This window comes from Amphiura filiformis, chromosome 6 (assembly GCF_039555335.1).
Source record: "Amphiura filiformis chromosome 6, Afil_fr2py, whole genome shotgun sequence".
Taxonomy (NCBI): Eukaryota; Metazoa; Echinodermata; class Ophiuroidea; order Amphilepidida; family Amphiuridae; genus Amphiura; species Amphiura filiformis.
Genome location: NC_092633.1, coordinates 68,732,517 through 68,757,335, shown reverse-complemented (window position 1 = coordinate 68,757,335; position 24,819 = coordinate 68,732,517). Strand labels below are relative to the sequence as shown.

The window sequence follows — 24,819 nt, the reverse complement described above, 5'->3', positions numbered from 1 at the left end:
TTTTTTCATTTTTTTGAATTTCGACCAACTTCAAGAAATTTGCACCAAAAATGGTCAAAAATGCTGAATTAAAAAAAAAAATCATAAAAAGCCCGATTTTCGCCCAAATTTCAAATATTTTTGGTGAAGTTGGTCAAAATTCAAAAAATAAAAAAACGGTCCCTAGATATTTTTGTCTAGTTTTTAAAAATTAATAAAAAAAATTTGGCCCAAGAATTGTTGGCCCAAATTTGACATCACAGATGAACTTATCAAGTCTTTGCCATTCTAAATATGTATACTTTTATATACTTTACAACAACACTTTAGCAGTTATGAGGCCCAAAAGTTTCCATAATTCCAGGGTTCAGACCAACCTTAAAAGTGGGGTGGGGGAAATATCTCCCGACTTGCTTACATGTTTTAACAATACAGGACAAATGAGACATTTTCATTGACAATTGTCATGGAACAATTTATTTCACAAATTCCATTTTACTACATATGTACAGTACATAAAATATCTCCATTCCCAATTTTGAAGACAGAAATCTATCCTCATGGAAAATGTTCAATAACCTTTTAAAGGTGGGTGGTCAGATTTGTCCATTGTGTATCTTGTACACCACTGTTAAGGCCTGCATCAAAATAATTTCAACAACTCTTCCTATACCTTTGTACAGGAGCCAACCGTTGTTAAACCGTGATGAACCCACACTTTTACTGTAAGCGTGTATCTGTGACAGCCAGCGAGACTACGCGTTCTGCGAGAGCGCCAGAAATTCGTCATGCCTGGAACCTTTGTGCGTATGCCAGCTTACAAGTTGAATTCAGTATTTTTCAGGTAGCGGCTAAACATTGCCCGTTTATTCTGTAGTTTTATTGCTGATATCAAAAGAAATCATCGAAGTTTTTGTAAGGCTGAGTGGCAATGATCAACTGACATTCCTCGTAAAATAATCGTGAATTATACGATATTTAGCTTCTTTTCGTTGTTGAAAGGATTCAATCATGTTTCACCGTTGTTCATCACCGTTTAACAACTTCGCGTCCGGCAGCGTCTGCGTGGTTTACTTAACTCGGGCAGCTAAAGCTGCCCTCGCGAAGTAAACCACGCAGACGACGCGACACATCGTTGTTAAACGGTGATGAACAACGGTGAAACATGATTGAATCCTAAATGATTCAAAGTTTTTGGTTAAATTGCACTAATGGTTTGAATATTAGAAGCAAAATTGTGATTCACAATGGTCCCAATGGAGGCTTTCGCTTTTCTGTTTCTAACATCTAAAATGGCACATATATCAGACCTGAAATTTTACGGGCATTATAAGAAAATATGAGCTTTCTTTTGATGCCAAAATCCTTATTTTTGACCCCCCCCCCCCACTTTACTGGGGCGATGAGGATGTCAATCTGATCACACTACTTTAAACCCTGTCCTCTTGAGTAAACCTTGCATCTATATACTTCTGTTTAACCATGATGTTGTATTTCTTTGTGTTAAAACATGAATACAAGTTTTAACACATTTCATCAGTTTGCTTTTATTTTATATTCATGATTCAGTGCATCAAATGATGTGTCTTCTAAACAGTAGCCATTTCATTTATAAGCTTGGGTGCTACAAAACTCTTGTTCAGCTTGCAAGAGCTCCTTAGTAATATCAGCTAGATGATATAGAGCAATCAATAAATAGATGCATTTGTAGGATTGTAGATTTAATAATTCAAACATTTTGCAAGGCAAATCCAATAAAATGTAACGCACTACTTTAGCTTTCACCGAAAAGCAGTGGACCAAGTCACTTGTGATCAAGTTGTTAGACCTGATGGTGAAAACTAAAGTAGCGAGTTACTTTTTCATTTGATTTGCCTCGCAAAATGTTTGAATTATTAGATATATAGAGCAATGTTTAGTCATTGTCACCAGAAGTCATTTAAGTGCGCTTTTAGCTGACCATATTTATAATTATTTTAATGGAATCATAGTGCCAATTGCACTTAAAAATTTACCTCTTACGAATTCAAATTTCAAAGCGAGGCGCAAGATTGTGATCATCTTTCTTCTGTAGCACCATTACTTCAAAGGTGGAGTCTAATTTTGCCCAACAAGTCCTTTTAGCTAGATGTACATGTTCTCATCTCAAAATATTATACTTAGCTATCCAAGCATACTTTCTCATTTAGTATTCATGACATTATGTTTAACTGATGCTGAATAAAAACATGAAATTCCAGGATCAAATAGTTCACAATCATTTGAACATACCATGATGGGGAGCACCTGATATGTACTTACATGATTAGGTTGAAATTTTGCCCAGTTGGTAGCAAAAAGTCAGGTGTGATAAATGAGCAAGAAGTAGGAATATTTCTTGTGTCTGCATATAAACTGGAGTATAACTGCATCTTTTATCCCACTTCTCGTTAAACCCATCAAAACTGTGGCCTATAATTCCTGAGAAAAAAAAATTCCATGCTGCCATTTAAAAAACGACACATTACAGAAACTGAGCACTATTGACTTAGACAATATTATAAGATTTCCTGGAGGGTACTCTGAATGTTTCTCAGAATTCTGATTTTCACATGATTGTAATGTACTTGTATTTGTGACAAAAATGGAAGATTCCTTAATAAATAATTTGTTTAAATAATCTTGAGATCCCCAGATTTTATCAGCTAATCAGATTACAATACAGGAAATGGAATGACATTGATACTTCATTCAAAAGGAAAAGGCAACATATCTGATAGTGAGAACTAGTATCATTTCATCACGTTGTGGAGGAATAAATAAGCTGGATTTGTCAGAAATCTTATTGCTTTTTTAATTTGACATGAAAATAAGAAAACAAGTTTAGCGTGAAAAAGCTCATTTTGATTGATTGTGTCTATAATTGAATGAGCTGAATGTTAACCACATATAATCTTAACCTAGGACAGTTTGTAAACACTGGAACTTTTATATTTTGCTGACACTGCCAACAAAATTGCATTGTCTCATTTGAGATATGAATGTTGATAGTGTTGCTCACACAATAAAACAGGAAAGAAACAGTATACTTGTTTTGTCCATATCTCCAAATGAAGTTTCTTGACATGTGCCTCACTACTGTGCTTGATTGTCTTATATCATATGAATGTCTCAAATAAAATGATTTATTCATTATTAACCAAAGAGTTCTGACAAGGAGAGTTGAGACTCTGTATTGCTCACCATGTCATAATGAACATCAAAACATTGTACATCTGGAATATTATTTTCATTAAGGCCTGAAAAAATGTTTTTGACATCTTCATGTATTAGCATTTCAAATGTTTGCACATGGAGCACTGTCTTAATACAAATAGTCACACCTTTCATGTTGACCAAAAATGAATGATAATCTGAAAGTAAAAGTTTGCAGAGTACATGACAAGATGATCACCTCCATTAACGACATGTAAACATGGCAGTATCTGGATTCTCCTTGTCTAATCTCTTTGAATAAGCTGGATTGTCAATAAGTGTCATTCCACTGAACGAGGGCTGTAAGAATGACAGGAGGGTACATGTTGTGTAGGCTCAAAATTATGCATCGGTTGTAGATACTTCATAGGCAGCAGCATATATGGCTTAGAACAATGTTTCACAAGTACTGCTAACGATAATTGCAGTACCCTTTTCTCAAATACAAGGTCCGTATTCTAAATGCATAGGTGAGCACACTGATGTGTATGATGACCATCACAGTTCAGTTGTAGACTACTGTACTAGATTAGTGTGGAATCACAAGGTTGGCCATCAGGTCCTTCACTGCTGCAAATATGGTGCAGTCGGCTGCAACATAAGAAACAGAAAGAAAGTTCATTTTAAAAACAAATAAGATCAGGATTATTTGTTCAAGTCAAATAAATCTGTTCAAAATACAGAAAGATTCTGTGCTGCACAGTGAGAATAAAGAATAAATGAATATAAGATGCCACAAATTTCAAATTACAATAAGAAAACCTGATATCAAATAAATCATACAAATAATACAAGTCGTTTTTAATGTAACTTATATGTCACCGGATGAGGACATTTGATTTTTTTCCAAGAATCACTTTGAATTACTTTCAGGGAAAATGACTGTTCCAAACAGGTGTTAATGCAAAATGAACCTTAAAGCCACTTACTTCATTAAATCTTTTCATCATATTCTGAACACTATGCATGCTAGGAGTAACAGGTGAATTCCTCAGGTCTGCATGTTGTGTTGTGTTGCTACTTACTTTTATTTGTGTAGAGCTCATTAAATCTTTTCATCATATTATCTGCACACTATGCATGCTAGGAGTAACAGGTGAATTCCTCAGGTCTGCATGTTGTGTTGTGTTGCTACTTACTTTTATTTGTGTAGAGCTCATTAAATCTTTTCATCATATTCTGCACACTATGCATGCTAGGAGTAACAGGTGAATTCCTCAGGTCTGCATGTTGTGTTGTGTTGCTACTTACTTTTATTTGTGTAGAGCTCATTAAATCTTTTCATCATATTCTGCACACTATGCATGCTAGGAGTAACAGGTGAATTCCTCAGATCTGCATGTTGTGTTGTGTTGCTACTTACTTTTATTTGTGTAGAGCTCATTAAATCTTTTCATCATATTCTGAACACTATGCATGCTAGGAGTAACAGGTGAATTCCTCAGGTCTGCATGTTGTGTTGTGGTGTGTTGCCACTTACTTTTATTTGTGTAGAGCTCATTAAATCTTTTCATCATATTCTGCACACTATGCATGCTAGGAGTAACAGGTGAATTCCTCAGGTCTGCATGTTGTGTTGTGTTGCTACTTACTTTTATTTGTGTAGAGCTCATTAAATCTTTTCATCATATTCTGCACACTATGCATGCTAGGAGTAACAGGTGAATTCCTCAGGTCTGCATGTTGTGTTGTGTTGCCACTTACTTTTATTTGTGTAGAGCTCATTAAATCTTTTCATCATATTCTGCACACTATGCATGCTAGGAGTAACAGGTGAATTCCTCAGGTCTGCATGTTGTGTTGTGTTGTGTTGCCACTTACTTTTATTTGTGTAGAGCTCATTAAATCTTTTCATCATATTCTGCACACTATGCATGCTAGGAGTAACAGGTGAATTCCTCAGGTCTGCATGTTGTGTTGTGTTGCTACTTACTTTTATTTGTGTAGAGCTCATTAAATCTTTTCATCATATTCTGCACACTATGCATGCTAGGAGTAACAGGTGAATTCCTCAGGTCTGCATGTTGTGTTGTGTTGCTACTTACTTTTATTTGTGTAGAGCTCATTAAATCTTTTCATCATATTCTGCACACTATGCATGCTAGGAGTAACAGGTGAATTCCTCAGGTCTGCATGTTGTGTTGTGTTGTGTTGCCACTTACTTTTATTTGTGTAGAGCTCATTAAATCTTTTCATCATATTCTGCACAATATGCATGCTTGGAGTAACAGGTGAATTCCTCAGGTCTGCATGTTGTGTTGTGTTGCTACTTACTTTTATTTGTGTAGAGCTCATTAAATCTTTTCATCATATTCTGCATACTATGCATGCTAGGAGTAACAGGTGAATTCCTCAGGTCTGCATGTTGTGTTGTGTTGTGTTGCTACTTACTTTTATTTGTGTAGAGCTCATTAAATCTTTTCATCATATTCTGCACACTATGCATGCTATGAGTTACAGGTGAATTCCTCAGGTCTGCATGTTGTGTTGTGTTGCTACTTACTTTTATTTGTGTAGAGCTCATTAAATCTTTTCATCATATTCTGCACACTATGCATGCTAGGAGTAACAGGTGAATTCCTCAGGTCTGCATGTTGTGTTGTGTTGCTACTTACTTTTATTTGTGTAGAGCTCATTAAATCTTTTCATCATATTCTGCACACTATGCATGCTAGGAGTAACAGGTGAATTCCTCAGGTCTGCATGTTGTGTTGTGTTGCTACTTACTTTTTTTATTTGTGTAGAGCTCATTAAATCTTTTCATCATATTCTGCACACTATGCATGCTAGGAGTAACAGGTGAATTCCTCAGATCTGCATGTTGTGTTGTGTTGCTACTTACTTTTATTTGTGTAGAGCTCATTAAATCTTTTCATCATATTCTGTACACTATGCATGCTAGGAGTAACAGGTGAATTCCTCAGGTCTGCATGTTGTGTTGTGTTGCTCTGGATATCATGAAGTATTGGGATCACGACTGTTTGAGGTTCCTGCCCTTGTGGCACAGTCAAGCCGATGCGAGTCAGTTGAATCTAAATAAGAAGATATCATAATATTTATATATATATAAAATAAACAGTTGTTTCAAACTAATGTTATTGTTAAAGCCATAACATCCAATTTCCATCAAAGTTTGAGAAGGATATTCTAAGGACTGGGGAATGCCAGCACACAAATGCAAACATTAGACACATGGACATTTCTTTTCAGTTGTTCACATTGGTGTAAACATGCATTTTTGAAGAAAAAAAAAAACATGGCCTATCTTTGATAGTATCTATATTCTAGGAGAACCTTTTTTTATAATTTACCAGCTTGGGGCAACCTTGGATATACTTACAAAGAACAGAATCTTGTTCTTGATGACCACAGCTGAAGTACCAACAGGTGCCAAAGGTGGTGCACTAGGTGGGATGGTCAGGCACCACTGGATGGTCCATTTCAATGTGCGATCTGGTAACAATTCAAGACGTAGAAGCTGAATGCAGTCTTTGAGGATGCGTGTCGGTGCTCCCAACAAGCGAACAAATGCAACCATTGCATTATACTTGTATGGAGGACAACCAACCTATTTGTAAACAAACAGAAATAATTGACATGATTATTTTATATCGAAATACATTTTGTGTTTCCTGATGGGAGTATAGTTAAGTAAATTGCTTTTTTAAGACTTTATTAAATTTGATAGATTACAATTCCAATGCTAAATATGATATTATGATAGGCTTTTAGATTTCAAATTACTGACAAGTATCAAATTGTTCTCAACTGCTCACCCCTGCACATCCTATCCTTTATAACATGCAAGAGTACCACAATATAGTAGGCCACAGAGACCTTTACAAGCAACAATGTATTAAATACAATCATTTGCTAAACAAGGCTAAGACTGGTTATCAATGAAGTTTTTTCGTGTCATAGACAAACTCTCCGCGCCCATCCAAGCTCAGCCAACTCTTCCAGTGCATAACTCATCAAAAGATCTTGCAAATCGCTTCTCGCACTTCTTTGCCACAAAAATCAAGAAGGTCAGAGACAGTATTGACAATGCCCTCTACGAAGATCTCACGGTTAATATTAGTGAGTCATACTCGAGCTCTTTTCTTTCACTTGATGAGGTTTCGGAAGAGTCTGACATTGATAAACTTCAGTGTGTAGAAAATACAGCTCGCTAGGTTAGTTTCTCTCTCTCCTCGGATAGACCACATCACCCCTGTCCTCAAAAGTCTTCACTGGCTTCCAATCAGAACTCAGATCATATACAAACACATGCTCATCACCTTCAAGGCTCAACACAGCTTAGCTCCGGATTACATCTCTAATCTCATCAAACCATACAATCCCTTGTGTAACCTTCACAAAGCATGCTTAAAGTTCCATGGATGTCTTCAACTAGTTTTTACGGTGACAGAGCATATGCAACAGCTGGCACCAACACTATGGAATCAACTTCCTGTGAACATTTACCACACTCTGTCCGTGGACACTTTCAAAAATCTTCTGAAAACACATCTATTTAATTTGTAATTTTTTGATTATGATCTTATTGTTTTGTTTGTGTCTTAATGACACTTTTTAGAAGGTGATTCTTGTAAATACTATCTCATTTCACTTTTTTTTATGTCTGTTGTTTTTAGTATATTTAGTTGTTTTGGGGAGAGTGGAATCAGCCCTCAGACTGGTCTGCCTTGTCTGTTGTTTGGTGTTCTTCCCATTTACCCAGCCTTTCTGTGTTTTTGATTCCTCTCTCTTGCAAACTTAATGGTTTTTAGGCTGGTATAGTATGTAGCTGTAAGGTACTTTTATAGATAGTTGTACGTGTTGTCAATCATTAAATAATTGTTTATTTCTTTGTAAAGCGCTTTGGGATCGTTGATATGTTGCTCTTTATAAATGTTTTCTATTATTATTATATCCTTTTTACTAACCTGCATACAGATATTTGCAGTTGGCATGTGTCAGTTTTATACTCTGTATTGGTACACCTGACAAGCTCAAACCCTGGCATTCACTCACCTTGGTTTCAAAAAATTTCTCTAGCACCTGAAGTTCGTCATGTGACCACGGATCTTTGCAATCTGTGGGATTAAAAAAAAAATTGGTGAACATATAAACAAATCCTCAAGATCACATGTCGTAACTAATAGGGATGTCAGAGAAAAATTTTTTTCACAATTTGCCAAACTAAAAATATGGAGAATGATAACAGGTAAAGTTACCAAATTCTGGCAAAAAGTTGCTGGCAAATTTTTGGTAACACCAAAATCCTTGATATTATGTTTTGATGAATCCAAGTGTGTGAAAATATTGGATCCTAAACATAATAATGATAAAATTGCATGCTTTACCGTTACGCCCAGTATTTATTTGTTTGACTCCGAGTTTTGAAATATTGGGCTCGACTGTCTCTCCCAAAATTAAAACTCTCAGTAAAATTATCAGTAAATGATAGTGAATTTGATACCTACCTCAGACTACCTGTTTATCAACCATCTAAGTGGTCAATCAAAACCAACTAGAAGTACAAATTTTAATCAAATTAAATCCTACATTTTACATAGAATTACCAAGGGCTTAAAATCAATCAGTCTTGTATGTTGCTATGTACCTCCGATTGGTTCATATAGCGCGTACGAGTATCGTGTCAACACCCACATACTAAAGTGTGTGATTTTGTGTCATATCACACAGGTAAGAACCTATAAGGTTGCAGGAACGTTTGCAAGTGTTTAAGAATCAAACTTGCAGATGTGTTGAATGTTGAATGGCGAGTTATAAGCAGTATTAAGAGAATGGTGTCGTAACATTTGTGACACGATCAAGGGAAATGAGTCGGATGTCGCTAATATTGATTTTGAGATATTGGCAAAAAAGTGTTAAAATTCTTTTGTTTTATATTGTTTTCAGCGATTGATAAATTGACATAACTTCAAAAAGTAAAGTCATATCAACATGGGGTTTTCAGTTTGTGAAAGCACAAAATGTCCTCCTTAGAAACCTATATAAAACTCATTTTTGATCAGGGTTGACATGTGACTCATTCCCCTTGATCATGTCACATTTTGCTTCTTTTATCTTACCTGGATGTGGGTTGACTTGGAGTTGTAATGTCTGCATCGTTGTTGGGTTTTGTGTGATCCTATATATGAGAGATTCACTTTTGAACTGTGTCACTCCATGTTCATTGACGGGTATATGGGTCAGGTGGATCTGATTTAAGAAGAAAAAAGAAATCATTAATCTTGGAAGATGATGATTACAAATGCAAATATAAAGCTTATTTCTTACAAATCTGAGAGGTAGCACTGTTTCCTTTCCAGTAACTCAATTACTCACTGCTTCCAGTAAATTGGTTGGAGTGTTCATTTTTGATGCAATATTATCTCACCTGGCCACTTTTGATTTATTTACACAGCATATTTAGCAAGATGAACGTGCATGTTTCATCTTTCATTGGTCTATTTCCACTTTTGCCAAATTAATTTTAAGTTAACATTTGCATTTTGGGATCTGGCAGTGGGAGTCAAAACATACAAATTTATATTGAGATTAATTTAACCAAAACTCGATAGCAATAAGAATGTATTTTTGTCTTATCCATATAGCTGTGCCAGAGCAACACAGCCATCTATCTCCATACTTACTGTTTCCCCATAGGCTTGTAATTGCCTATTGAGACATCTCCTCATGAGGTATACACAGCCCAAGAACCTTTCAATTGGACTACACATATGAGATGTTGTGCCTCCTGATACACCTGGTGGAGGAGCTGGTGTGAAGAGTTTATGCAGGTTCTCGTGAGACAGGATTGTTGGCACTGCTGCAGCCCATGAACGATGAGGAAGGATCCTTGGTTGAGGGCGAGGAACTGTACAAAACAAGGGGGTAACGGAACAAAGAATGTGCTTAGTTGGCATTGAAATAATTAATTACATTAATTTTATAAAGGTTAGAGTAATATGTGAAAACAAAATTTTGGTGATGGTTGTGCTCCTTAGTCAGTGTAGGGCAGAAGAGATCAATATTTATAGGACATTATGGGAATACTACTTAAAGGAGGATTTCGTGATCCTAGCATCCTCTTTTTATGACATTTTTCAGTAGATATCCACGAAAAAAGCTTATTTCCAAAATTTCAGTTGATTCCGATTTTATGCTTATGCAGTTATGCATGATTATGTGTATTACACTGCTCCATAGACAATGTGTTGTAATTTCGCTCTGGTGCGCCAGAACGAAATTCAAATTTGGCGATATTTTTGCTAAACGAATTAATCTGCAAGAAATATTTGGTACATAAACATTATGTAGCCAGAGGTATCCAGTGGTGTAAAAATCTCAACTTGTTTTGGGAAAAGTGGGGGGATGAGGCTGTGGATCACGAAATGCCCCTTTAAGTAACACAACATCCCAATCTGACTTTGTGTATTTGTTATAGTTCTGATACCTTTTGCTCTTCTCCAGTATGCCTCTGTGGCTCAATTGGTTCAACTGATCTTTTCAGCCGGAAAAGGCAAGTAACTGACAATAGTAAAACATTGTGTTTGTCGCAATGCAAAGTCGCGTGCTAAACAGAGTTAAAACAGGCTAACCTATTTTGTTTTAATATATTTGGAAAATCTAATTCTTTAAAACTTACGTATATCATAACATGTCGTCTCTTTCAAAACATTCATGCAAAAAGAACACATAAATGTTCATTGTAAATGTGACTTAATTCCTTATGGAATTACTGACATTTATACAGAGTGATTCTGGTAGTCTATCATGTTTTTATTAATGATAATCATCATGATCATGTAATAAATTGATATCAAATGAGAGATCCTATTTTTCTCATTAACATATTGAAATTAGGAGTTCAAAATCGGTGTATTTTCGAAGATATCATCAAAAACTGTTAAATCAGTCCAAAACGTTGTATACCACAGTCGACACTAATTCGACAGTTTTTGATGATTTCTCCAGAAATATACTGATTTGGAGCGCCTAATTTGAATATGTTACTGAGAAAAATATGAGCATTTTGATGGGGTAAAGTGGGGGATGACATTTCCACTTACCTGTAGCCTGTGGAGTCCCTTGCTGTTGATTGATTCCACTACTACCTGGTGAATGAGTCATAGCTGTACCCGGTGAATGAGCCACACCGTATCTCCCAACAGGAGACGGTCCCGGCATAGATGGAGACGCAGGCCAATTGCGTGTGCCTGGTGAAGCCATTGCTAAACCCATGTTGGTGAACGGTGAATGTGCAGTTTGACTCTCAGTTATACCTGCAAATATCATAGAGTGACGGCTTGACATGAGTTCAAAGTGACAAATATGGGTGATTGCTTGTTTTGTTTTCCTGAATATTGTTCTTATGAAAACCAGAGAAATTGCAATATATGATGTCAAATTGTCATTTAATTTGTCAGGATCCTATACACTTTGCAAATGCAGAAAGTTGAACTTGTAAATAGACTGAACTAGACAAAGTGGGGATTTCCCAAGTAATGTGTAATTATTTGTCTTCTAACTCATACAGTTACAAATTAAATTTCATACAGAAATTTAAATATGTTTAATCCACTCATGCACTGCTTATTTTCTTAAGGAAATGTATTCAAATTGTTATAAAGCTTGTAACAAGTGATTACAGAGACGTTATTTGTGCTTTATTGAACCACACAAATGTAATTTCACAAATGGTGACCCTCAGCACACATCAGCTTCAATACTATCTAAAATTTTATGTGACACTGTCTGCTTAAACCCAAACCCTTTTCAACAGTTTTCAGCAAAATTCTAGAAAATAAGAAGGTTTTGACGAAAGCTGATACATGGATGGATCTCACATGAAAGGCACTAACAGAAAATTCATTTTTTGTTGATGAATTGGTATTTTGGTTTGTTGCTTTTGGTTCTTTTCATACACAATTTATGAACTGCACAAACAAACAAAAAATAAGTTAAATTTGATTGAAATACTGCAGTCAATTTTCAATTCAAATGCAAATACATTAAACCCAATAAAAGTTAATGTCACTTCAATACGCATACAGAAATGGTTCACATCATATTATGGGTTAGTCTGACATGGACTAAAGAGATACAGACAAACTCCAAACAGTCAAAGTCTCAGCATTACCTGATAATGAGGTCAGATGAGCCTGCTTGGTACATACCGCATATTTTTACTGTCTTTCGCGAAGACACACAACGCTCTACCAAAGGCATGCGATGCTGACATGATTGTTAGACACGCACGATCGGACGAACAGCCCTCATGAATATGTGAGAATTCACAGCATACAATGCACGGGTACTTTGACTGTTGGATAATAGTCTGTATTAGTCCATGTGGTTAGTATTGTACAAGAAACTCTGACACAGATATTAGTCAGTGGTAACACTACTCACTCTGTGGACTGATAAATGGTCCTGTAGCAGGTGAATGCATCTGTGCAGGAGATGGGACAGCATGTAGTGTCCCCGGTGAGGGAGCATGATAAGGATGTCCGGGTGAGCCAGCTCCTAGAGCTGTTTATAGTGGTTAATCAAGGAACAAACAGTATTAGGTACTGACAGTGGGAACAAACAGTATTTGGTACTGACAGTGAATTACTGGTATGCTGAGCTTTGTCTACAACATGTGGAATATGATGCCCTGACAAAGTACAAAGTACAGGATTACACACCAATTGTGAACCAGTAAATTTTCACTGTCAGAACCGTGGGTTAATCACAAGTGATCTGACGGACACTAGAATGTTTTTATTATGGTGTTAGTAAGTTTGAGGGTGGATATCAATCTACACTGCTGCTTTGGATCTTATTATACCATTTTCATGGCAATGCTTTCATATCTTCTTTAACTCTGAACATAAGAAGTTTTCACAGCCACATATTGCTATTTAAGTATCTGCTGATTCTAGAGATTACTTTTATGCACATATACAAATAATTAATTGCATGCATGCACATCCACATATATGGCAAAAATGGCATATTTGTAGTCACTAATGTTGAATTTATACATACAAATAGACATGACAAATTAAAGCCATAATGTATGATCTTAAAATATGATTTTTTTTTTTAAACCTGACTTTTTGGATTAAATTATTTGTAATATTTACACATATCCCAACTTACACCTAAATGAAATCAGCCCAATTCATTGTTTTTGTAAGTCAACAGTGCAATTTTGATATAATGTGGTTAATTACTTCATTAATATCCCCATAGAACTCAACATTCAACAGTCAAAATATCCTGTGGGGTTTCTTTCACTTTACCTGGACTAAACAAACCCTTCCTGACACTGACAGTTATTACTAATATTATTTCTTTTCATTTTTGGTAAAGAATAACAATATTTTAAATTTGACAGAAATCATACATTATGACTTTAAATTGATTTTCAACCTGTAGGTTTCTCTAGATTACTGTGCATGGAGAGAATGAACTTTTGAATATTGACTTTATATGTAAATTATTTTGTTAAGGTAAGACAAAAGACAGTAGTAGAATACATAGGATATAAAACTATTTATTAGTTACATATTCACCTAGTGTATATCACTGCAAACAAAACACTGAATGTTGTCTATGCTTACCTGGGGAAGGTGTACCCAACATTACCCCTGATGGTGAGGGTGCAGCTATTGATGGAGGTGATGCCAGCGGATAACCACTAGGCCCTGGGGACATGCTGTAAGGCTGAGAAAATACACATACTCATATGTATTTTAGGTGAATTAACGTGACATGAATTCATAAGATAAAGTACACTGCAAAAATCGATTTTTAATTGGATGAGAATAAAGAACTGAGAATACATAAGAAGGTCTTAGACTTTACTTTCATGAAATGTGAGTTGTAATGAGTTTTCTTTACCTGATTTGACAAGACAGATGTATGGGGTGAGGCAGGTGTAGCTGGATTACTGGTTGTTGCTGTTGGTGGCGTCATGGGATGCGCAAATCCGGAGCCTGTAACCCTGGCATTCATGGGTGATGGCACTGAATGTTGCATGGGTAGGAAGTTATCAGATGATGACTCCATAGTAATTGGGGATGGAGGATTGTCATCCTCACTGACTGACCGTCTACGCAATTGTGATTCATCCACAAACATTTCCAGGAAAGCCTGAGAGAAAAAAAGAAGGGTTGTAACATAAATTATAGGCTTCAAAATTTGATTGACACAAAATTTTAAATTGTAAATTTGCTTTTACTACACAAGATGACAATAACAACGTTAATACACATCTCTGTTGATTAAATCTCTGTTCAGACACTGGGCACTGCTGAAACGATAATTTCATTGTAAGATATTTTTCACTTCTGCAGCATTGTAAGCTCAAGCCACCAAATTAAATGTTAACATATATTTTCACTGTAGATCACAACAAAGGGCGTATGATCATAATAATCAGTGATGATTATCGATGAGTGCTCTGCTATGTTGTTGGTAATGGGAATGTGAATTAGCTTCAAATAATTGATGGTGTTTTTTATTTACTATTCCAATGTACAAGGCTGACTTCAAATTCAACTTTCTATATAATATATTCAATGCACTTACCTTAAGCCCAGCAGCAGGTGTGAAACCATCCACAACTTTCATGATGTCAAACATGCTGTATGCACCATCTGATAAAAAAGCAAGAACAGAGTAAACATTTGACTTGATGTCACTCCTACTAAAAACTCTGATGAAACCATTACCATTTTGTAAAACTTGATTGTTTCCTTCAAAAGTAAAATATTGAACTCAATTTATTCCATTTTCTGCACATTCTTGGCTACTATGCATTTATCAAATAAGGAAAAGTATCCAACACTGGCTACCTATTCGTGCGAGAATTGACTTCAAAATACTCATTTTTACTTGGAAGCTTTGAATTGCACTGCACCAGAATAATTAATGAATCTTCTTCTTCCTCATATTCCGATTCGCACACTTCGGTCTTCTGATAAACAATTACTTGTCGTTCCATGGGCTTCATCTACATTTGGAGATCGAGCCTTTTCTGTTGTTGCACCCATGCTTTGGAACTTGTTACCTCTGAATATAAGAAACTGTGATTGTTTTCAGACTCTTAAGAACTTGTTAAAAACTTATTTATTTAACAAAGCATATATGTATGTGTGTATTTTAATGTTTAATTGTACTTGTACTTATAAGTATGTTAATGTTTAATTGTACTTATTTGTCTTTCATATCTGCACCTCGGAATAGTTCTACTAGATTGATGGCGCATTACAAATGCTTATTATTATTATTATTATTATTACTAACTGGCTTTCACAAGGCAGTATACTGGGAGGAATCCATCTGTTGATAACTTCACAAATATGCTAATAAGATCAAAATCAAGCCGATTCATTAATAACTGATCAGATTGTCTAATCACTAATTTTATGTTATCAGTCCCAATGCACATAAATATGAGATGTCTAAGAAAATATATACATGTATAATTATACCACTGGATAGGAGTCATCCATCTACAACATACCTCTGATAGACACAGTGTTCTTTCCTTTACATATGTGTATGTCCAAACAATATGTATTCCTGAACACAACTCGTATGTGTGTGCTAGACTGTGGTAAGAGGCTGAACATTAGTACTGGCTGTGGCTGCAACATAAGATGGTTACATAAGATGCATTAGAATGGCTCTATGTTAAGACTTTGTCATAAGCAGTTACAGAGACATTGAAACTAATGAGAAAATATGTCACTTGTTTGACTTTTGGCACAAGAAATGATCAATGTTACTTAGGTTGACAGTGCAAGAAAGCTTGGTTGTCTGTTCTCCTCTGGTTACTTTTCATTACATTTAAAATGAGCCCAAATTGGAGCCCAACACAAAGCTGTTTCTAGGAATATTTTATGCAAAAAGATTCACAATATATGTGTACAACCTCAGTAGAGTAAAGCTGAGCATGCTGTAAACAAGACAAACTCTGTGAACTAATTTGACTGATTTATGTGCTATGAGTGGGATGGGGACTGTAAACTTTACCTGTTGAGTAGCTCCCAGTAATGGCATGGTTGGTAATTTACATATAGCTTGCAATGCACTTTGAGTTTCACACAGAACCTGTCAGGATAAAATAAAAACACAACATAATATTGAATTAGGTTATGTCAAACTTCTTGATAAAGAAACACAAAGAATGTGAATACTTCCCAATCTATTTATTTATTATTAGTGTTTACTTCTGAATCGAACGTGGGGACATGGGGAAAGCCTGAATATAGTAAATTACATTTACCTTCATTTAAATATTTATGACACGTACGTCAAAACAAATATTCAAACGATGATAATGTGTAATATAATAAACGTGAAATTTTAGTATTTTCAGAGTTTTTGTATATTTTAGACGTTCTATGACTTTTTGTTTGCTGTGTAGAGGCTGAATTGCACATGCGTACTCTGACCATTGAGGCCAGTGACACGTCAGTGACAGTCATGGGCAAATTGATATCAACATTTTTCTTCGATTAATGGTATAGGGGTGTTTTGAGGTTACTACGATGTACCATAAGGGACATGCATATTAAAACATTAACCAATGATCCTAGAAAGCCGCGTGTAGCCGTGTGATATGTCAAACCTTTCCTCTGATTATCAGGAACAAACGGACAGTTGTTGCATTTCTGTAGGATCATTGGTTAAAGACATATAGGCACTTTTTGTACTTTCGCACTTTACCCTCTTTCTTTTAACCAATCATCATAGAGAGTCGTGCGATATGTCAAACTTTTCCTCTGGTCATAAGGAACAAAAAAGTCAGCGGTCGCATATCTGTAGGATCATTGGTTAATGAGATATAGTCACTTTTTTGTACTTAGTGCACTTAACCCTCTATCTTTTTAACCAAATATCCTAGAGAGTCGTGCCATATGTCAAACTTTTCCTCTGGTCATAAGGAACAAAAAAGTCAGTGGTCGCATATCTGTAGGATCATTGGTTAATGAGATATAGTCACTTTTTTAATTGTGTGCACTTAACCCTCTATCTTTTTAACCAAATATCCCACAGAGTCGTGCGATATGTCAAACTTTTCCTCTGGCCATAAGGAACAAAAAAGTCAGCGGTGGCATATCTGTAGGATCATTGGTTAATGAGATAGAGTTACTTTAAAAAAAAAATTGTGCACTTAACCCTCTATCTTTTTAACCAAATATCCTAGAGAGTTGTGCTGTATGTCAAACTTTTCCTCTTGTCATAAGGAACAAAAAAGTCAGAGGTCGCGTATCTATACGATCATTAGTTAATGAGATATAGTCACTTATTGTGCTTTGTGCACTTAACTTTGTATCTTTTTAACCAATTATCCCACAGAGTCGTGCGATATGTCAAACTTTTCCTCTGGTCATAAGGAACAAAAAAGTCAGCGGTCGCATGTCTTTAGGATCATTGGTTAATGAGATATAGTCACTTTTTTCTACTTTGTGTACTTAACCCTCTATCTTTCTTTTAACCAAATATCCCACAGAGTCGTGCGATATGTCAAACTTTCCATCTGGTCATAAGGAACAAAAAAGTCAGGGGTGGCATATCTGTAGGATCATTGGTTAATGAGATATAGTCACTTTTTTGTACTTTGTGTCGTGCGATATGTCCAACTTTTCCTCTGGTACGTTGAACACGGACCCATTGGCGCGAGGTTCATATTGGTGCGTATGCACCAAATATGTATCTTGTTAACTTATTAGAACTTGTTTTGCCTGGGATACAAAGCTCAGTGATCAACACTCTTTTCCAGTTTTGCCCAGGGGTCAAACTAAATACATCAAAATACATTAGAAATAGAGTTGCATTGCATAAAATAACACCATAAAATAACGCACCATAAAATACCAAAGTAACACACCTGCGAATTGAAAGCTAAGCTGATGCAAATCAATCAGTCTAGTCACCCTTCAATATTCAACTTGTACATACCGATATAAGTCTAACAAGATTCTGATGCTCGTTGAACTCCTGTGTCAGCTGATGCTGTACTATCACATGACAATTAGCTGTTGATGATGCCCCAACAACACCCCATAGTAACCTGTAGCGACCATCTCTGGGATCCACCAACACTGTCATCTGGTACAAAGATAAATAATACTTGGTTAACATTGGGCCTATAGCTAGGCAGTCTGTTCTCAAGCTGGGGGGAAGTACTCTTGCAGGATAGGGAGTGACTTTTTTGTCCTCTACTATACTACAAAGTATCACTGCCCTGTCTAATGATGGCTATTGCAATGTAGCTTAGTTATCTGCCAAATTCAAAATGTGTTCCCCACAATACTTTGAGATCCCTATGCACATTTGTTGCACTTTCTATTTAAAATATGGCTGTTAAGAATCAGTTAACCAGCCTGTGATTGTAAAAATAATGTGCTGGATAATATAGAAAATTGCACGCCATGTAAATCTTGTAACCCTACTGAATTCACACCACTATTACAATATACTTACGGTACTGGTCTTGTCCTTTCCATAAGCAAGCGTAAGTTTCTGATAATTGAATGATCTCACTTCAACATGACGAAACATAGGTTGGGACGGATCTGTTGATATTAAAGAGACAACAACATAAGAACCATTTATCATATATGTCTGCCTCTCCTTTCCTCTTAGTTCACCCCTCTCTTTCTGCCTCATTCTTAGGCCAAAAAATAGTTTGCTTGTCTTTACATCCTCTTTGACAGACAATGTCCATCGGTCAGATTGTTTGTTATTTCATACCCAAAACACGTTGACATAGGCATAATTAGCTTAATACAAATGCCTAAGTAGATTTTATTTGCAATATTTCCCTACTGTATCACTTCATTCATGTTTTTAAACAGTTCACTAGTGTCAGGAGAAACTGTTTAAAAACCTGTAAGATTTGGGCCGGCAAGGACAAGCAAACAACGTTTTCTGTGTCACACACAACCATAAAAGTAGAAAATTTGAATTTTCTTGAATCTGTACCTAGGTGTCTGTGGGGGGCGGGTGTGGGTAAGTATGCAATTGCATGCAAGCAGGCATGCATTTCACATGCATTACTAGTGTATAATTACTGTCTGTTTGAATGTTTATGAAGTTAAGCTCACTTTTGCATGATTTGTTTTGTTATTGTGTTAACTGCTTGAATTAAAATGGTCACTATCAGTTTGGAAATATAAAACAATCAAATACCTGAAATGATTTCAGCTAGTTGTAGGAATGGTTGATAAAGTCTGTTAATGGCTTTCCAATCCAACAAGAATGGCTTCAACACTGGTACCACACTACCTGCTTCATAGGTTAGATACACAGACCTTGTAGAACCTTCAAAAAGTAATAATATACAACATTGTATCAATATTATGACATTATAATATGAGTGCTCCTTCATAAATGGGAAATCACAGATATAGACAAAGTATAGGCAAAAAATTGATATCCGCAAAAATGCTACAAACTCCTAAACTGCTTAATTTGAAGTCCATACCTAGATTACTTTCATAAGAGCAAAAATAAAATTCCTGACATCTCACCAATGTCTGTACTCTTTCCATTTAAATGTCAGCCTTACCACTGGTTAGGAAAATGAAATGAACACAAATGATGGTCCTACAATAACACTCAAGTCATTTGGTGGTATATTTGTACAATTACTCGTGCCAGATGGAAAACCAGAGGGGGCAGACAAAGATGACAGAGAAATCACATGTTTTTCAAATGTAAAAAAATCTTCCATTTTCATGATTGTGGAAATGGTGTTCAAACAAGAATTTTGCTTGGAACATCATATATTAACTGTTTGTACACTAACAAAGTTAGTAAATAAAATCAATATTGCCAAGTCCATACCTTGTTCCCTGGGAGCTGTGCTCGATAGAGGACAATTTCCAAATGCCAACTGAACTTGCCAAGGTCCATGACCACGGGGTTGAAGACGAAATGAACAATCTAACAGCGATGATGCCAAAGCTTTGTTGGTCTCCGCTGTAACACCTTCTACTGATGGTAACCTGGCAAGTAATAACAGAGATATAAGGAAGACTGTGCAGGAGACAAATAGTGGACACATTGTACCATTAACTGTTTGCTTCTTTATTTTATCTGACACAGTAGAATACAATTTATGCAACCATCTGAAAACATCATCTGAAATTACATCAAATCATGACAACATTAGGAGGAAATCAAATTGACCTGCCGGGAATCAAACCCAAACTTTTATAGAAGAACATTGCCTTAACCATACCACCATGACAGCTTCATGGATTAAACAGTTGCTCAACCAATTCTGTAACAAATTACAGATAGTTACCAAGGCCTTAACAAGAAATGTATGTACTAATCCCCACTGTAACCTTCACCATCTTTTCTCGAATTTGAACTTACTCGCATATTCTGAGCACCAGTCCAACACCTTCAGCTTCTACTTGCACTCCTTGGTATGGAATATTTGCATTTGTAAGCTGATGGGATAAGAAGAAAATACAAAAACCAAATTATGAGCTGATCAATGGAAATGTCCATCCATTACATAATTATCATGTTAGATAATTGATAAAGCAAAAAATGTTGATGCTTGCTATGTATGTGTTTGTGTGGGTGTGTATTTGGTTAAGAATAAATCTGAGGACTTAAATTGAAGGTACACAAGGTTTTTCTAATGACCTATATGTGATGGCAAGATTTCGTGTAAGATAGGGGGCATTTATCTCCAAGTACCAAATGCACATACTCCTGTTTTACTCTTACGAGGACATTTTTAATAACACATCACCTTTCCGAGGACAAGTTATGCATTTGGTGTTCTCAGAAAAGGCTTTGATACTAGGGTTCATGTGTTTATGCATTTTCAATTGCTTCTGCATCAAAAAGGATGAACACTTGATTCTTCACAATGAGGATAGATGAAATGGACAAGTGACTTGATTAATTAACTCACCTCTTCACATAGTGTAATGTATGGTATTCTTGCATCACACATGGCAACGATATGTGCTAATTCACTCTGAGTGGAGTGACTTGGTCAAGGAACTCACCTCTTCACATAGTGTAATGTAGGGTATTCTTGCATCACACATGGTTATGATATGTGCTAATTCACTCTGAGTGGAGTGACTTGGTCAATGAACTCACCTCTTCACATAGTGTAATGTATGGTATTCTTGCATCACACATGGCAACGATATGTGCTAATTCACTCTGAGTGGAGTGACTTGGTCAAGGAACTCACCTCTTCACATAGTGTAATGTAGGGTATTCTTGCATCACACATGGTTATGATATGTGCTAATTCACTCTGAGTGGAGTGACTTGGTCAATGAACTCACCTCTTCACATAGTGTAATGTATGGTATTCTTGCATCACACATGGCAACGATATGTGCTAATTCACTCTGAGTGGAGTGACTTGGTCAATGAACTCACCTCTTCACATAGTGTAATGTATGGTATTCTTGCATCACACATGGCAACGATATGTGCTAATTCACTCTGAGTGGAGTGACTTGGTCAAGGAACTCACCTCTTCACATAGTGTAATGTATGGTATTCTTGCATCACACATGGCAACGATATGTGCTAATTCACTCTGAGTGGAGTGACTTGGTCAAGGAACTCACCTCTTCACAGAGTGTAATGTATGGTATTCTTGCATCACACATGGCAACGATATGTGCTAATTCACTCTGAGTGGAGTGACTTGGTCAAGGAACTCACCTCTTCACATAGTGTAATGTATGGTATTCTTGCATCACACATGGCAACGATATGTGCTAATTCACTCTGAGTGGAGTGACTTGGTCAAGGAACTCACCTCTTCACATAGTGTAATGTAGGGTATTCTTGCATCACACATGGCAACGATATGCGCTAATTCACTCTGAGTGGAGTGACTTGGTCAATGAACTCACCTCTTCACATAGTGTAATGTATGGTATTCTTGCATCACACATGGCAACGATATGTGCTAATTCACTCTAAGTGGAGTGACTTGGTCAAGGAACTCACCTCTTCACATAGTGTAATGTATGGTATTCTTGCATCACACATGGCAACGATATGTGCTAATTCACTCTGAGTGGAGTGACTTGGTCAAGGAACTCACCTCTTCACATAGTGTAATGTATGGTATTCTTGCATCACACATGGCAACGATATGTGCTAATTCACTCTGAGTGGAGTGACTTGGTCAAGGAACTCACCTCTTCACAGAGTGTAATGTATGGTATTCTTGCATCACACATGGCAACGATATGTGCTAATTCACTCTGAGTGGAGTGACTTGGTCAAGGAACTCACCTCTTCACATAGTGTAATGTATGGTATTCTTGCATCACACATGGCAACGATATGTGCTAATTCACTCTGAGTGGAGTGACTTGGTCAAGGAACTCACCTCTTCACATAGTGTAATGTAGGGTATTCTTGCATCACACATGGTTATGATATGTGCTAATTCACTCTGAGTGGAGTGACTTGGTCAAGGAACTCACCTCTTCACATAGTGTAATGTATGGTATTCTTGCATCACACATGGCAACGATATGGTCTAATTCACTCTGAGTGGAGTGACTTGATCAATAAACTCACCTCTTCACATAGTGTAATGTATGGTATTCTTGCATCACACATGGCAACGATATGTGCTAATTCACTCTGAGTGGAGTGACTTGATCAATTAACTCACCTCTTCACATAGTGTAATGTAGGGTATTCTTGCATCACACATGGTTATGATATGTGCTAATTCACTCTGAGTGGAGTGACTTGGTCAATAAACTCACCTCTTCACATAGTGTAATGTATGGTATTCTTGCATCACACATGGCAACGATATGTGCTAATTCACTTTGAAAGTATTCACAATGTGTGGAGTATCGTTGCCTCTTTAGACTGCTTCCAACAGACATTAACTGTACACACAAGAAAACAAACATCATTATCATATGCAGGAAACATGTGCATTAGTAGTAGTATGTTACTATCTTCTTGCAAACATGTGCAATGGGATTTACTAACAGTCTGGTTCTAGGTTGTGCAAAATTTTAATTCCTATTTACAAGGAGTAAGTATTCGCCATCACCATCCGCAAAATGGGAACTTGGAAATGGAGTAGGCTAAGAAAAAAAAAAAAATTCAGAAAATTTCAAGGACACATCATTCCCTAATATCTTCTCATTCCAATCAGAGTGAACAAACTTAGTATAATGATACATGGCAAAAGCTCACACAGAGCCACAAATATTGCTTCAAAAACATATACAATTCATCTACACATAATGCAAACATATCTTCACCAAATCTGCCTGCACCTTTGGACTGCTGTCAACCATTATCAATTTTCAAGTTTCTGTTTCATTGCAGTTTTTGTATTTCTGACTCCATGACTACACTACAAGGTTCTTATTGCAGCTACCTGCACAGGTACACCGTAAACAAGGTACCTGACAGGTGCACACAAAGTACCTGCACAGTACCAATGCTACTACTGCACAGGACCCACCAGCAGTGGTACTGCACTGGTACCGCACAGTACAGGCAAGTACCTTGGCAGCGGTGTTCCTGTGCAGGCGGCCGCAATAGGAATCTTGTAGTGTAGATATTTTAAAAGTTGTTCCAAAAGAGAATTCTAAAAAGGAAAATTGGAAAAATGGGATTTTTTTAAAGGCAAAGATGAAGAAATTTGTCTTTAAACTGCAACAAACATGGCTGGCATTATTTCTTTCCATTAAAATGCACAACTTGTCCATGTGACATTCAAATTAATGATAGCCACTGGAAGACAAACACCTGAAATTACAGGAAGATATGATTACACATTCATATCTGGACTTCAACACGAGCATATGTTTACTTCACAACAACTTTATGACCACACAACAAACTTAAATGAACCTAATACTTACCTTTCTTTTGTAAGCATTTGAGTCTTGTTTAACTACAAGAAAAACAGGTTGACAAACAACAATGCGGTTAAACAAGTTTGCGAATATGGATACACAAAAATTTGTACCAATACCAAGGTTTTACTTTCTTAAAATATATTAAAATCTAATCTTTGCTTGACACTATTTTTTTTCCATGAGCTCTAGATACACTAATACTTGGAAACATAAGTAAACACTGTTACTGCTCATTAATTAAGCTTGTTTGTTCTAATAATCTGTATGGTTTTGGTGTTGTGTAGTAAATGATGACAATATGGAAGAAACATTTACAAAAACAAACCACAACTATATATTCTAATCACTTGATCGTATCAATGCTCTGAATATGGATCTAGGAAAACATACCATCAATGTTACTCTTGATCACATGATCCTGACATAGAACTTTGCATTAGACTTTGGAAATGACTGGGATCATGTGATGCTGATATATTTATATATTTGCACTAGTGAGGGGGAGAAAAAACAAATGATATCAACACATGGTTTCACTTCTGCACAGAAATGATAAAACCAAACCCACAAGTTGGTCAAATGCAATACAAAGTTAAGATATGTTTTGTTTACCTTGAAAGACCTCCAAAGAGTTTGAATTCTTTTTATTTGTTGATTATCACTGTGATCTTGAGAACACAATCATTGTTTTCTGAAGACCACAATTTAA

The 24,819-nt window shown here is 36.2% G+C and overlaps 1 protein-coding gene across 2 annotated transcripts in view; it reads right to left on the bottom strand.

Moving 5' to 3' along the window:
• Positions 1–1,357: 1,357 nt before the first annotated feature.
• LOC140155914 (mediator of RNA polymerase II transcription subunit 14-like) overlaps positions 1,358–24,819 on the bottom strand; it is a 38,563-nt gene continuing 15,101 nt past the window's right edge. Inside the window, exons 17-36 of one of the 2 annotated variants that reach the window (XM_072178932.1) lie at positions 24,114–24,145; positions 22,992–23,120; positions 20,596–20,672; positions 20,059–20,219; positions 19,402–19,533; positions 18,694–18,785; positions 18,169–18,318; positions 16,237–16,314; positions 15,725–15,848; positions 14,788–14,855; positions 14,098–14,349; positions 13,818–13,920; positions 12,619–12,738; positions 11,277–11,489; positions 9,858–10,081; positions 9,294–9,423; positions 8,230–8,291; positions 6,554–6,781; positions 6,056–6,245; positions 1,358–3,804 (exon numbers count right to left, since the gene is read on the bottom strand). In XM_072178932.1, the coding sequence (XP_072035033.1) occupies positions 3,743–3,804; positions 6,056–6,245; positions 6,554–6,781; positions 8,230–8,291; positions 9,294–9,423; positions 9,858–10,081; positions 11,277–11,489; positions 12,619–12,738; positions 13,818–13,920; positions 14,098–14,349; positions 14,788–14,855; positions 15,725–15,848; positions 16,237–16,314; positions 18,169–18,318; positions 18,694–18,785; positions 19,402–19,533; positions 20,059–20,219; positions 20,596–20,672; positions 22,992–23,120; positions 24,114–24,145 (2,627 nt within the window). In that variant the 3' untranslated portion in view covers positions 1,358–3,742. The remainder of the gene's footprint in view (positions 3,805–6,055; positions 6,246–6,553; positions 6,782–8,229; positions 8,292–9,293; positions 9,424–9,857; positions 10,082–11,276; positions 11,490–12,618; positions 12,739–13,817; positions 13,921–14,097; positions 14,350–14,787; positions 14,856–15,724; positions 15,849–16,236; positions 16,315–18,168; positions 18,319–18,693; positions 18,786–19,401; positions 19,534–20,058; positions 20,220–20,595; positions 20,673–22,991; positions 23,121–24,113; positions 24,146–24,819) is intronic. The other variant, XM_072178933.1, reaches the window with a different exon arrangement.